Source organism: Carcharodon carcharias, chromosome 14, assembly GCF_017639515.1.
Source record: "Carcharodon carcharias isolate sCarCar2 chromosome 14, sCarCar2.pri, whole genome shotgun sequence".
NCBI classification, from domain to species: Eukaryota; Metazoa; Chordata; class Chondrichthyes; order Lamniformes; family Lamnidae; genus Carcharodon; species Carcharodon carcharias.
The window spans coordinates 114335683-114349995 of NC_054480.1; the positions used below are offsets into that span (position 1 = coordinate 114335683).

Below are 14313 nucleotides of genomic sequence, written 5' to 3' on the forward strand. Positions count from 1 at the left end.
CAATATTTGAGAAAGAGCAGGGGAGTTCTGGTATCCCAATATTTATCCTTCAACCAACACCTTAATCAGGTGTCTGCCTATTTCATTTGTGGGAACTTTCTGTCTGAAAATTGACTGCCACGTTTCCACATTTCAAAAGTACTTCTTTTTGCTGTAAAGTGCATTTGGCTATTCTGAGGTAGTGAAAGGTGCTAGACAAATGCAAGTCCTTTCTCTATATTTCATGGGAGTACTGCTAGTGCCCGAGGAATTACACCCAACATTCAGAAACAAAACAAATTAAATTCACCAAATCTCTTGAGCAGAAAGTGAAAGTGTTTGTCAGGTGATTGAGTGTGGTAATCAGGAAATCCAAACTTACATCTAACATCTGCTGGACCTGAACTGGGTGTGCTTAATGCTGACAGAGAGGCAAAAGCAGGACTCCTGATACAAACGTATGAATTAGGAGCAGTTGTAGGCCATTTGGCCCCTCGAGCCTGTTCTTCTTTTGATAAGATCCTGGCTAATCTGATTATGGCCTCTTATCTTCCTGTCTACCGCTATACCCTTTGCTCCCTTGTCAGTCAAGAATCTATCTAGCTCAGCCTTAAAAATATTCAATGACCCTGCCTCCAGTGCTCTCTGCAGAAGGGACTAGTGACCCTGTGAGAGAAGAAATTTCTCATCTCCATCTTAAATGGGAAACATCTTATTTTTAAGATATGTCCCCTAGTTTTAGTCTCTCCCATAAGGGGAGACATCCCTTCAGCAACCACCCTGTCAAGTCCCTTCAGGATCTTGTATGTGTCAATATGATCACCTCTCATTCTTCTAAACATCAATAGATACAGACCCAATCTGTCCAATCTTTCCTCGTAAGACAATTGCTTCATCCCATGAACCCAGCACTCCCATTCTCCACCTTGAAAAACACAATCCTCAAATACAGTGCATTGTAATATTTATCATCGTCCAGCTTTAGTGTCTTCAGCTTACACATCCAGGCAATGTCAGACTACGGGACACTCAGTGGAGCCTCTCTCTGTCATGAGACCTAAAGACATATCTATAATATGACCACATGAATTTTGAAATCTTGGCTAGAAACAAATTTGCATTTCAAGACTGATTGAAGGCAATTAAAACTAAGTTCTTCAAAATCTGCACCAATCTCCAAATTTCAGGGTGTGATCCCAGAGGATCATAAACAGGATAAAGATCACAAATTAAACTTATTGAAGTCCATTCCTATTGTATTTTACTCACACTGAAGCACACTGAGCTCATTCAATTTTTCATTGAAGCCTATCATACAATAGCTCTCTAAACAAAACCTGCCCTTCTGGTACCTTATTGCAGCCCTTTGTATATTAACTCTCCCATCCTAGCGTTGAACTGTAATTTGAATAATCCTGCTGCCGCTTCTATTTCTCTAATTGGCTGATTATTCCAAATATTCTGTACACTTTGGTCAAAGAATTTTTTCCAGATAGATTATTGAAACTTACTTTTCCCCAATTTCTGTTTGTGTCCTACTTTTCTGGGTTAATCAGAATATTCTGGGTTTCACCCACCACTATCACTTGATAATTTGATGTTATATAACTCTTAGTGAGACCTGCATCTTAATCAACATCTTTCTCAACCAGAGATAAAAGCAAAGAACTGCGGATGCTGGAAATCCAAAACAAAAACAGAAATACCTGGAAAAACACAGCAGGTCTGGCAGCATCGGCGAAGGGCACAGTTGACGTTCGAGTCCTCATGACCCTTCAACACCACAGGGTCATGAGGACTCGAAACGTCAACTGTGCTCTTCTCCGCTGATGCTGCCAGACCTGCTGAGTTTTTCCAGGTATTTCTGTTTTTGGTTTGTTCTTTCTCAACCAGAGCTGCCTCATACTCTTTTTGCTGGATTCAGTCTCTTTGCTCTTCTTTGCACCCTTTCAAGTGTACATATTCTTCCTGTGGCCCAACAGTCAGGGCTGAAAGTCCAGGGGCCAGTGGATCGTAAACTACACAATAGCCTCCATAGACTTGTAGCCTACAAGTCTGAAGGCACATCTCAGCATTTTAAGAAGGAAAGTAAAAGATTTCTAAGATAGTTATTATTTAGGACCAAAAGCTTAACCCCTGCTTAAATAGTGATGGAGGAATGTCAGACAAACATTTGCCTGCTAAAATCATCAACAACTCCAGACTTGGGACACTTCATCTTTAAGTAAATTAACTACTTGTTAAATTTTGTTTGCATTCTATTGGTTTAATATTACGGTGACGCAGACACCAATTAGAGATAAGCAACAAAGGGAATTCAGTGAATTCTTCACCCAAAAGAGAATCATACAGTGAAATAAGTTACCATGGAAGAATCTGAAGAGGGCTATATAAATAGAAGGTAGGCGCAATATAATTAGATGCATTTCTGAGACGGGAGGAGATTGGGGGAGCTGCTGAGAAGGTGGTGCAGAGGAATCTGGTGAAAGTTGCTGTAGGTCAGGCTGATCAATTATACTGAGGGAATGTGGTCATTGGATCTAATGGACATTTCTTGTTCTTAAATGAGCTTGCATAATTAGTATAATATTAGTGCACGTCTCCTCAAAAAACAACACTTGATCTCTCCGTCCTTGTGAACCTCTCTTTCTGCTCAAAAGTTCTTAAATAAACATACTATCAATCTTCCAAATCCATTCCCACCTTACCGTGGACTCAACTTTTGAATCTCGCCATTTAGGTTTCCAACCCTACAATTGTACACTTACCAAAGTTACAGATGGCATTGTTTGTGACTGTAACAATGATAAACTATCTCCCCTCATCCTTCCAGACCTGTCTGCAGCCTTTTTCATGGCTGACCATACCATCCTCATCCACTATGCCTCTTCATTGTCATCCAGCCAGGTGGAGACTGCACTCAACTGTCTATCCAGCCATAGCATGAGAATCACCTGCAAAGGCTTCACTTCTTACTCCTGTACCATTACCTCTGGTGTCCCCCAAGGATCTATCCTTGGCTCTAACCTTATTCTCATCTACATGCTGCTCCTCAGTGACACAGCATCAGTACGTTGACATCACTCAGCTCTACTCCTGTCTCAACACCATGGTAGCTGAAATCCTCATTCTTGCCTTTGTTACTTCTAGACTTGATTACTCCAATACACTCCTGGCTAGCCACCTATTTTCTATCCTTTGTAAATTGAGGGCATCCAACCTACATCAAGTCCCATTTAGCCACCTTTTTTGTCCTCACTGTCCTGCTTTGGCTCTTTGTTAAGCGATGTCTTGATTTTTGAAATTCTCATCCTTGTTTTCAGATCTGGCCCTGGCCTTGGCCCTCCCTGTCTCTGTAACCTCCTCCAGCCTTACAATCTTCCAAGGTATCTGCACTCTGAACTCTGGCCTCTTTAGCATCCCTGATTATAATTGTTTTACCACTGGCGGTTGTGCCTTCAGCTCTGAAATTCCCTCCCTAAACCTCTCCACCTCTCTACTTCACTTTCCTCTTTTAAGACACTTCTTAAAACCTCCCTATTTGACCAATCTTTGGGCCATTAATAATTCTATGTGGCTCGGTGTCAAATCTTGCTTGCTAACAGTCCTGTGTAGTACTTTGTGACGATTTACTACATTAAAGCTGCTCAAGAAAAACAAGTTGTTGTTTCAACATGAGTGAATGAGTTAAAAAACTGCCCAGCCCAGGCAGTGTGACAGCAGAAGGGATATTACTTCTAACATTCAAGAAAGAACTGGCCTCTATTTGAGCCAAATACTGAAGGCATAGCCAATCACTTGAGCCAGAAATGGTCACAAACCTTTAGATACGGTTCATTTGCTTCGGGCAACATTCGGTTGTTCTGAAACCACTGGTACTTTGGCGGAGGATCACCCACAGCATAACAAGGAAGTACCAAGCTATCACCCTCCTTCAGGGTCAGTGAGTTCGGATGCACCAAAATGTGCACCCTGTTCAAAGTCAGACCAAACCCACTCTCTCCTGGTGAAACAAAACAAAGATTCCATTGTAATGGGAAATGCGAGATCAACTGTGCTCGACCTCAGCTAAATCAGACATCACCAGAGCAGGTCAACCCTACTGGGGTAGTGGGGAGAAGGAGCACTCATTGTGCTACTGAGACATACATGTCAGAAGGTCCTGGCTTTGATCCCTGGCCAGTGCTATATTAGTTGAGTTTTCCCAAGTTTGCACTAGTGGGAGGAGCAGGAGCTGCTGCAATTGGCCTCAATGTCGCTGAGTGAGGTGAAGTTCATTCTGCCTGCTCCTGATCAGCATCAAATGAGCCCTGCTGGAATGTGCCCTGTGGCCATCAGCTGAGAAAAGTGTGGGCCTGGCTGGGGTGCAGGCTCTGGCAGTTCCTGTGCTCTCCTCTAATATCTCACTAAACCATGCATTCGATGTGTGTTTGCAGGATATCCAATCCCAGCCTCACCGAATTTCACAGAAATGCCCCTATTGGGCATGATCACTGGATGGTAATCGGCATCAGGAACTCTGACCCACTTTGAACTCCTCAGGTGCTGAAACCTATGATAACACCTGACTGTGATAAGCCAACTCAGCAATTGTCTTGTTCTTGGCACCTACTCAGAAGAATGTGAGTGAAAACAGGAAATGACTGGGAGATCAGCAGAGTGCAGTATTGTGGAGAATGGCTGGGAGTGTGGCCCTTGATGAACCACTGACCAACACTAACCTAACAACTCCACAATCTCAACCAAAAACAGAATTACCTGGAAAAACTCAGCAGGTCTGGCAGCATCGGCGGAGAAGAAAAGAGTTGACATTTCGAGTCCTAATGAGCCTTCAGCAGAACTCATTTTTACTCCACAATCTCATTCATCTTGAACAGACAAATCTTGTAAGATTTAGAAAGTGAGAGTTATGGACATGCAGACACAGGCGGCTTTGAAACAAGCCTCAATTTCTGGCAGCCATGCTGCGTGTGCAGGAAGGAGTGGGTTTTAAGGTTAAATCAGTAGGTAGCAACTCTAATGGAAAATGACCGCACCAAGATACAGGATACAGAAAAGAGGAAGGAACCAGCAGAGCTAAGAATATCGAGCAGCTATCACAGGTGCTGTAGTCAATCTACACTTCATGGCTTCTTAAAGCAATATTGGCCCTTTATGCCAACCAAGGTCAATTAACTCAGCAAAGAGCAGGCATCAAACCCAGGACCCTCCATGTACATCAGGTACAGTAATGTGTAGCTTTCTTGCTATGCTTATAAATCATGGGGGGAGCTTTCTACCACCCTTGCAATCAGATTCCAATGCAATCTGGAGGGGATCAGGCAAACCAATGCAGAAGTCTTGGGAATGTTAAATGTGGGTGGGTTACCCTGACAACTACTCACGCTTGTGTTTTCCATGATCTTTTACATTGGTTCAAGATTCAAATTTGAATGAATCAGGCCCCGTGCACAAAACTGACTATGCTTGACTAAATTTACAAGCTTACACCGGCAGCACCTTCCAAACCAGCAACACCTACCACCTAGAAGGACAAGAGCAGAGGATGCATGGGAACACCACCACCTGCAAGTTCCCCTCCAAGTCACACACCATCCTGACTTGGAAATATATCGTTGCTCCTTCACTGTCACTGGGTCAAAATCCTGGAACTCCCTCCCTAACAGCACTGTGGGTGTACCTACACCACATGGACTGCAGCGGTTCAAAAAAGCAGCTCACCCCCATTTTGTCAAGGACAATTAGCAAAGGGCAATAAAAATTCTGGCCTAATCAGCGACACCCACGTCTCATGAAAGAGTAAAAGAACACCAATTGTGCTCATTTTCTTAGGCACACAGACACTGGGAGGCACATCTTAAAAGTTCTTCCTGTAAAATGATAGTTCATTTACTAAGAAACTGACTAATGCACACCAATGAAAGCAGTAAAAGGTTCAATTTAATCTTCTAAATTCATTTTTAGTGATTTTGTATTGATTACTCACAGGTGGAGAATTGAGAACCTGGACTAAAATGTTTAATTTTTAAACATTTTTCAATGCTGATAAACCCATTGTACCAAGTTTCCACAGTTAAATGCATTAAGGCATAGTCTAATGAAAAAATATGTTCTGTTACACTGCCTAAGTGCCCTGGTTGATGGAAGGTTTTGCTCTTGTGCTTGTGGAAATGAATTTTAGTGGAAATTTGAAGTGAAACCTAACCAGAGCAATTTCCTGATTCTGGAAACTCAACTCTTACAAAATTTTTAACTTACTTGTTGTTGAGCTGCTGGCAACTCGGAGCCGGACCCATTTGGAAAACAAATAGTGGGCTCCACAGTGAACCCTACAGACATACCAGTCACCATCATCAAGGTCAACAGAGTTGAAGAGAAGCTCCGAGGAGTCTCCACCCTTGACCTAGACAAAAGAAAGTTCGTAGCGAGATTGAATGGGGTGACAATGCCGCTTAACAAACAGTCCATGAAGAAAAGGCATGAGAAACAATCTTTTGCTGATCAATCCTGTTCCTCCCATAACCTACATATAATCTATCCCATCACTGACTCTACCCCACCCATTTAAACGCCCTCACCAGCCCCCACACGCAGTTCATGTACAATACCCTTTATCCTATCCACAGTCAAAATACAAGCAACAACTTGCAGTTATTTAGTTATGAATGTAATAAAAAATCCCAACGTGCTTCATGGGGCGATATAAAATTAAATATGACACCAAGCTACACAAGGAGATATTAAGGAAGATGACCAAAAGCTTGATTAAACAGGTAGGTTTTGAGAAGCATCTTAAAGGAAGAAAGCGATGTAGAAAAGTGGAAAGGTTGAAATAGACGGCCTTAGCGATGGTTCAAATGGAAGTCCAGGGTCAGATATTACAGCAATTTAGCAAAGTCTGGTTTATTCTCAGGCAGTTGCCAGGGAGAGGGATGGAGTCAGTGGCTAGGAAATGGAGTTTGTGGCAAGAACCAAAGACAATGGCTTCAGTCTTCCCAATATTTAATTGGAGGAAATTTCTGTTCATCTGGTGCTGGATGTTGGAGAAGCAGTCTGATCATTTAGAGGCAGTGAAGGAGGTGGTGGTGGTGAAGTAGAACTGGGTGTGGTCAGTGTACACGTGGAAACTAATACTGTGTTTTCGGATGTTGTCGCCGACGGGGCAGCATGTAAATGAGAAATGGGAGTTGGCCCAATGGTAAGAACAGGAAGAGAAGTCAGTGCAGTTCAATTAATGGATTCAATTAAATAAGAATGGAATCAGGTGAATGCAGTCCCAACTGGATGACAATGGAGAGGTGTTGGAGGAGGATGGTGTGACCAATCCTGTCAAAGACTGCACTTAGGTCAAGAGGAGGGATTGTTCACATGTTACAGTCACATTGAATGTCATTTGTGACTTTGGATAGGTCAATTTCAATACATGGCAAGGCTGAAACCTGAATGCGAGGATTCAAACATGAACCCCCTTACCATGGCCTTTATCCCACCTACATCACCTTCAGCCAGTAACTTTCTACCAGCCTGTAGAAAATAGGCCAAATGTCTCACAATAATGCTCATTGTAGATTATCCGCAGCTGGCCCTTCGCAAGTCCAGAATTTTGGTTGCCTTACCTGTCCCACTTTAATGAGATGTACCTCTGTCCCAATATTTATTAAAGGGACCAGGCATTCATCGGGCATTCCAGACAATATAAAAGACTTATTTTAAACAAATGTCCTGTGAATGTCTACCATGATAAGAGGATGGCTGAAGTCACCACTCTTACCTCCTGCTTTCCTCGAAACCACTGATAGCCGAGACCTGGGGGCCCAATGGCCTGGCAGCAGAGAGAGACCCTATCTCCAACAGTAGCATCTTGTTGTTTGGGCTGCACAATGATACGTATAGTATCCGGGGTTGAGGGAAAGCCAGACATCAGCAACCCTAACAAAGCAAGAACGGAGATATCAAGAAGTAGACCTCACCATAACAATATACTATCTACTTCAATGAGATCCCCCTTAACCACCTTCTTCCCATCAAGCATCAAGCTATTAGCACTATATGGGCTGGATTTTACTCTCTTGACTTCAAGTAAACCAAGGCCAGGATTTCCCGGTCGGCGAGCGGGGGGGGGGGGCGCTCGCCAATGCGTAAAATGATGGGCGGTGACGTTAGGCGGAACTCCTGACGTCACCACGCTCCATTTAAATTTTCAGGAAGGCAGGGGAGCAGCAAAATCAGCTGCACACCTGCTGACCTATCAATGGCCAATTGAGGCCATTGACAGAGAAATTAAAGTAATTAGTGGACCTGCCCGTCCAACCTTTAGGTTGGCAGGCAGGCCAGGAGCCCCAGCGGGAAATAGAAAAAACATGAAACCTCATCCACGGGCGGGATGAGTTTTCATGTAGGGCTTTAAAATTTTGAATAAAGTTTTTTAGAAATTATGAACATGTCCCAACTCATGCAACATTGTCACATGAGGGGACATGTAAGAGAAATTTTATTTTTCTGTTTTGAGCTTTTTCACATTTTGAGCCGATCTCCCTGAGGCTGCACTTAGCCTCAGGTAGATGAGTGCACTCTTTCGTGCGCATGCACGAAACAGCACACTCTCGATTTTAGGAATCGCCCCCACCCCACCCACCCCCCCCCTCACCTCTGCCCGCAAATGGAGCGCATAGGGCTTCCCTGCAGACATCACACTGGGCGGGCCTTAATTGGCCCACCCATGTAAAATGGCGCCGCGCCTCCAATTGGGGTTGCCGATCAGAACTGCGCCCGCATGCACCCACCCATCAACTTCCTCCCCAATGGGGGGATAATTAAGCCCTATAATTCTATTCTGAGTACCCCCAACATTCTGCCTCTGCTCCCCTGGTTGACAGATTATTCCATATGTTTCTTACTCTTTGGCTGACAGATCTGTATCATATTTTTTCCATTCTTGAAATGCAGGCATCATGGCAAGTCTTCATTTCTTTCTCATTGTTATTTGCAGGGAGGGTGGTTGTGGGCTCCCTTCTAGCATCACTTTTGATAAAACTGAGTGGTTTTCTTGACCACATGGGCCAATTAGGAGTCGAGATTTACATATAGGCCAGACCAGGAAAGGATGGCAGGTTTCTTTCCCAGGAAAAGTGAACCAATTGTAGTCTTGCAGCAATCCAACAATTTCAAAGCCACTTTTACAGATATCAAACTTTTATTTCCAGATTTCTAAAAATCTGATTCCAATTCCCAAAATGCCATTGTAGGATTTGGACTCTTCATTTCTTGGATTGGTAGCCCAGTACCCTGTATTATTGCTCTGAAGAACAGCCATACAGAGTCAAAACGTTAACTCTGTTTCTCTCTCCACAGATGCTGCCAGACCTGCTGAGTTTTTCCAGCATTTTCTGTTTTTGTTTCAGATTTCCAACATCCGCAATATTTTGCTTTTACCCCTGTATTATTAGTCCACATAACAACCACACTTAATAGTAATAAAAGAAAAATACTGCAGATGCTGGAAATCTGAATTGAAAAGAGGAAGTGCTGGAAAAACTCAGCAGGTCTGGCAGCATCTGTGGAGAGAGAAACAGAGCCAGAGCTTCAAGCCCAATATGACAGTTTGGGAGCAACGCTAGATGGGAGCCAGATGAAAGGCAGGGTGAAGGCAAAAGCCCCAACAAGTGTTCAGCAGCTAGAATATGTTATCAGGCAGGGTAGCTGAGGCCAAAGTTCCAGTCATTTAAGAAACAGTTCCATCCTGTAAGGAAGACGGAATAGCGGGTATTCTAGGAGGTGGGACCAAATAGGCTTAAAGGCTTTCAGCCGAGTTGATCTCACACTGTGCTCCGACTATACTTTCCTGACTTACTTTAACTGTACAGTACATAGTTCAATGTATGCCCATGAGCAAAGTTTCAATTCCTATTTTCAATGGAAAAACTTACAAACTCTCTGGACACATTCTTGACGTTATTTCAATTCCTCTGAGTGTCTTTAACTTTCTATTTGTAATTTATTTTTGTATGCCGTATGTCTGGCAGGGGGTTGTTGGGGCTGGTTAGCTCAGTTGTCGAGATGGTTAGAACGTAGTTCAGATTAACATCAACTCGATCCCCATTCTAGCTGAGGTAGTCTGTCTCCTTGCCATAACTATAACAAAAATCACAGCATATAATGTGGAATATATATATTATATATAGAGCTGCGGTTCATTGATTAATCGCCAAGGACCTGCCTTCAGGCAGAGAACTCACGAGGATGATGATGTGTAGCACATGGAGCAACCCAGCAGGTCATGTGTTGGTCTCTGAACTAGACTCCTGAGAAATCTACTCAGGTAGCGTTTCTGTTTGCCTGGTGCACACATCTCTCTCCACTTATCGAAATGAAGAAAAACTTGGAGCTATACAGCACCCTTCATGACCTCAGATTGCCATAGCACTTCACAGCCAGTTAAGCACTATTTTTTATAAATGTGGTCACTGTTGTGATGCAGGAAATGCACCAATTTGAGCACAAGGTCCCACAAAGAGGAATGTGATAATGACCAGATAATTTGCACAGAGAATAGGCACAGGTCCACACAACCAAGGTTTAGGGGTGCATGTATGCATTGGGCTACTGCTGGGATTCAACAGGCTAAGAAATTAATTATTGCTAGGTTTCCTGCTGCTTTTCCAACGCAATCCAATAAGGCTTTGGCCAGTAAGGTTATCGGCAGATGAATGGCGAGCATCCTCGGTACCAGTTCTACAATTCCATACTACTCACCATTTGTATACCCTGGAGTCCTATGGACCTGCCTAGGTTTAGGTGACAGATTAACATGTCTGTCACAGGTGAATTGTTTGGTCTCAAATTTCAATTACTGTCTTGGAGGCACGTCAATCCCAAAGAGAAGCTGTTTATAATATTGATCTAGTATGTATTACGTAAGGACAGGATTGTATTCCTCTGCTGAGGAATTTGAATCTCACTCTGGAACAGGAGTAGGCCATTCAGTTCCTTGAGCTTCTGCTGCTATTTAATTAAATCTTGCCTGACCTGTTCTAGTGCTTCAGGGAACACAGCAATTAAAAGGTGAGGTCAGTTGCGTGAAATAGGTAAATGCTTTTCCAGCACAGCTTGTGGGCCAGGATGCAGGAGTACTCCACCAACCCCCCACGCCCCCCCCTCCCACCCCCACAACTCCCCCACCGCCCAAATATAACACTTTTTTAAGATTGTGAGTAAATATCTTGTGGCATTATTCAATATAAATCAGAAGATCCTTTGTTCTATAAGGGCAGATATGTTAAATACAATATATTATTCTGCTAGGCAGGTTTCCTTTTTAGGGTGCAAGGTGTCATTGTTCGACATTCTTGAAATAAACAGTGAGGTAAAAATGAACTGCAGCATCCTGATTACTGCTGTACCCTAAGTTTCCAGACTCTCCTCCAAATGATTCATCCTCTGTTATCTCCATTATCTTACTCACCCACTGACAACAGGCACTTCAATGCCTCTGTATGTCCCATCTTATGCAGACAGCTGATTAGATGGTTCACTGTGCAGCCACGCTCTGCCATTAACTGGATAAAATATCGGCCCGAGCTTCCATCTGGTTCCAGAACCTTCAGCGAGCAAGTCTCCAACTCCTTCTCACTGTCAATAGATTTTCACACAAATTATGGGCCAGGTGGTCTGTTTCTGTATTGTAACATTCTATGATCTAAATACAACCAGAGAACTTTTAGGATAGGAAAAGGCTATTGAGCCCAACAAAACTATCCCTTATCTAGATATGAATCCCATCTACCCACCTCATCCGTTAACCCACCTTCCCACCATGTTCCTTAGGCCTATATACCTACCATAATTCCTCAATGTCTTCTCTCTCTCTCTCCTCCTCTATCCCTATTAAGATTGTCCATTTCATGTTCTTACTGATAAATTTTGTTACCTTTTGTGTGAAAAACTTCCCTTACTTTTAACTTTCACATTGTTTAGTCTGTGTGCAGGGATTTGATTCTTTCAACATACTGATGATCTACTTTGTTGGGGGTGAATGACATTGGTGGCCAGGGGAAGTGGTTGACATGGGCAGAGCATTCAGCTGTAACAACCCATACTCTACATTCATTTCCCTAACCCTTCTCCTTGATAATTCTCTCCACTCCTTCATAAGCCTCAAGATCAACCTCTTTGACCATGTTTTCAGTCAGCACCCTTCACCCTTCTTCCAACACTGCTGTTTTTGTGCTGTGGGATGTTAATAAGCGTTGTTTGTTATTATTGAGGCAGCCATGTTGTGAATTTACTGTATTTGATGAACACCCAGGGATGAAGTGCTAATGATGTGGACAGAATCCTGCGCTAGATTTGCTGTTCACATACATGACGGCAGGGAGAACCTCAAGATCACAAGCACATCTGCTGTTTACCACTGAGATCTCTCGTTCCAACTGATGAATCAAGGAGCCTACATTTGTGCACTACCTTGTAATGCCTGTCACCACACCCCAACACACTCAAATAATTAGTTATTTAGACATACAGTCAATGTCTTGCACAAACACAGCAGACATCTTGTAAATAGCCACAAACAGCAATGAGAAGCACTTGTGTTAGGTACTGTTGGTTGAGGAAGGGCTGGCACAATAGGAAAACTCCATTGAATTTTTAGTATCCTCTTGACGAGATGGATGTGGCCTTAAATTAACATCTTATCCGAAGGTTGGTACGTACCACTGATAATGCATCACACTCTCTGTACCACACTGAACTATCAGTCTAGATTATGACCAGGAATGGGATTTGAACCTGCAATGTTCTGAGTCAAAGTCAGATTACCAACTAAACAAAGCTGACACAGGACAGAGAATCTTTTCATCGACTGCCTGAATCTTTCCGACACTTTTCCACAATCACCAAGAATAGCTGAGCCTTAGGAGTAAGTGACTCCAAGAATAACACATATCTTGGAGTGGATTGTAATGAAAGTGAGGGGTACTGAAAAGTGAGCTACATGAAAAGTTAAAGATACTCAAGCAACTTACCTGGAGAGTGAGTCACATGGTTTGTAATGAATACCTGTGTGTGAGTTACATAGTTTGCAATAGGTAGCTGGAAGTGAGTTACAATGAGGGTGAGGGACAATTTAATAAGGACCTAAGTTATTGTGGGATTATAAAAGTAAATTGTGTGGTCATCCTCAATGGCTAAATGTGGCACCCTGTACAACTCCAATCTCAATCTGTACTGAGTTCGTTGTTCTTGGAACAGGGTGGTGGTAACGAATACAATTGGCCTTAAATATCCCTGGGCTAAATTAACCATGGTTCCTATTTCTGACTACTCTCCAGTGACATTTGCTAGGAATTTCCTTCATGTTGGACAGACAGATTTGGGCTCAGTTGTGATGATTCCACATTGGCAAAACAACCTATTAATTCATGAGATAAAAACAAAAAACTGCAGATGCTGGAAATCCAAAACAAAAACAGAATTACCTGGACAAACTCAGCAGGTCTGGCAGCATCGGCGGAGAAGAAAAGAGTTGACATTTCGAGTCGGTCATGAGGATTCGAAACGTCAACTCTTTTCTTCTCCGCCGATGCTGCCAGACCTGCTGAGTTTTTCCAGGTAGTTCTGTTTTTGCTATTAATTCATGATCTGGTTCACACATGAAGAATGGTCACTTTAGGTAATTTACAGAATGCGGCTGTTGGTGCCCACTTTCCACTAAAGGCTCACACCTTCAGGAGAAAATGTTAGTTTGTAAAATTATATTTAAATTGGGGATTTGTGTCACCATTTCTAACAGTCCTGTGGTGGGATAGTAAATGTGTGCTCACCTGCACTTAAACCGTCTGTCTGTGCCAATAACTTCAGCCAGTTTCCGCCATCCCTTCTTGGTGCAGTTATCCAGAAATACACCAAGCTTCCTTAGTGTTGCTTCCCCAAGATTATTTAAAGGCAAACTCCAGTGGTCCATAGTTTCTCCTTCAACTTTTCAAAATCATGCCGAGTATTGCTGGAAGTGCATTGCAGATGGGCAATGGGGGTAGCTGTGTCGCCAAGCAAACAATGAGTAAGGGGGAGAGAAAGAAACTTGAAGCACAGCCTGAGTAGGAATAATCAGTCCTCTAACTGGGATCCAATTCAAACTACAAAAGATGGAAAAAAAGAACAGGGAAAGACTACTTCCATTGATTGTTGAATTAGGCACTCTTGGCAAAATGAAGGGGGAAGTTAGAAGAATTATTTTTCCACACATATTGCGATTAGAATCCTGCTTTGTAAGGACTCGCTATTCATACAAAGGCTAGGACCATTTAAAAGGTAATGGGATACGTATTCACAAAGGAA

At 42.9% G+C, this 14313-nt stretch overlaps 1 protein-coding gene across 1 annotated transcript in view; it reads right to left on the minus strand.

The window, feature by feature from the left end:
* Positions 1 to 13939, minus strand: part of LOC121287211 (mucosa-associated lymphoid tissue lymphoma translocation protein 1-like) — a 41167-nt gene extending 27228 nt beyond the window's left edge. Inside the window, exons 1-5 of the mRNA XM_041204884.1 lie at positions 13800 to 13939; positions 11441 to 11607; positions 7751 to 7908; positions 6238 to 6382; positions 3801 to 3982 (exon numbers count right to left, since the gene is read on the minus strand). Of these exons, the coding sequence (XP_041060818.1) occupies positions 3801 to 3982; positions 6238 to 6382; positions 7751 to 7908; positions 11441 to 11607; positions 13800 to 13939 (792 nt within the window). The remainder of the gene's footprint in view (positions 1 to 3800; positions 3983 to 6237; positions 6383 to 7750; positions 7909 to 11440; positions 11608 to 13799) is intronic.
* Positions 13940 to 14313: the final 374 nt, after the last annotated feature.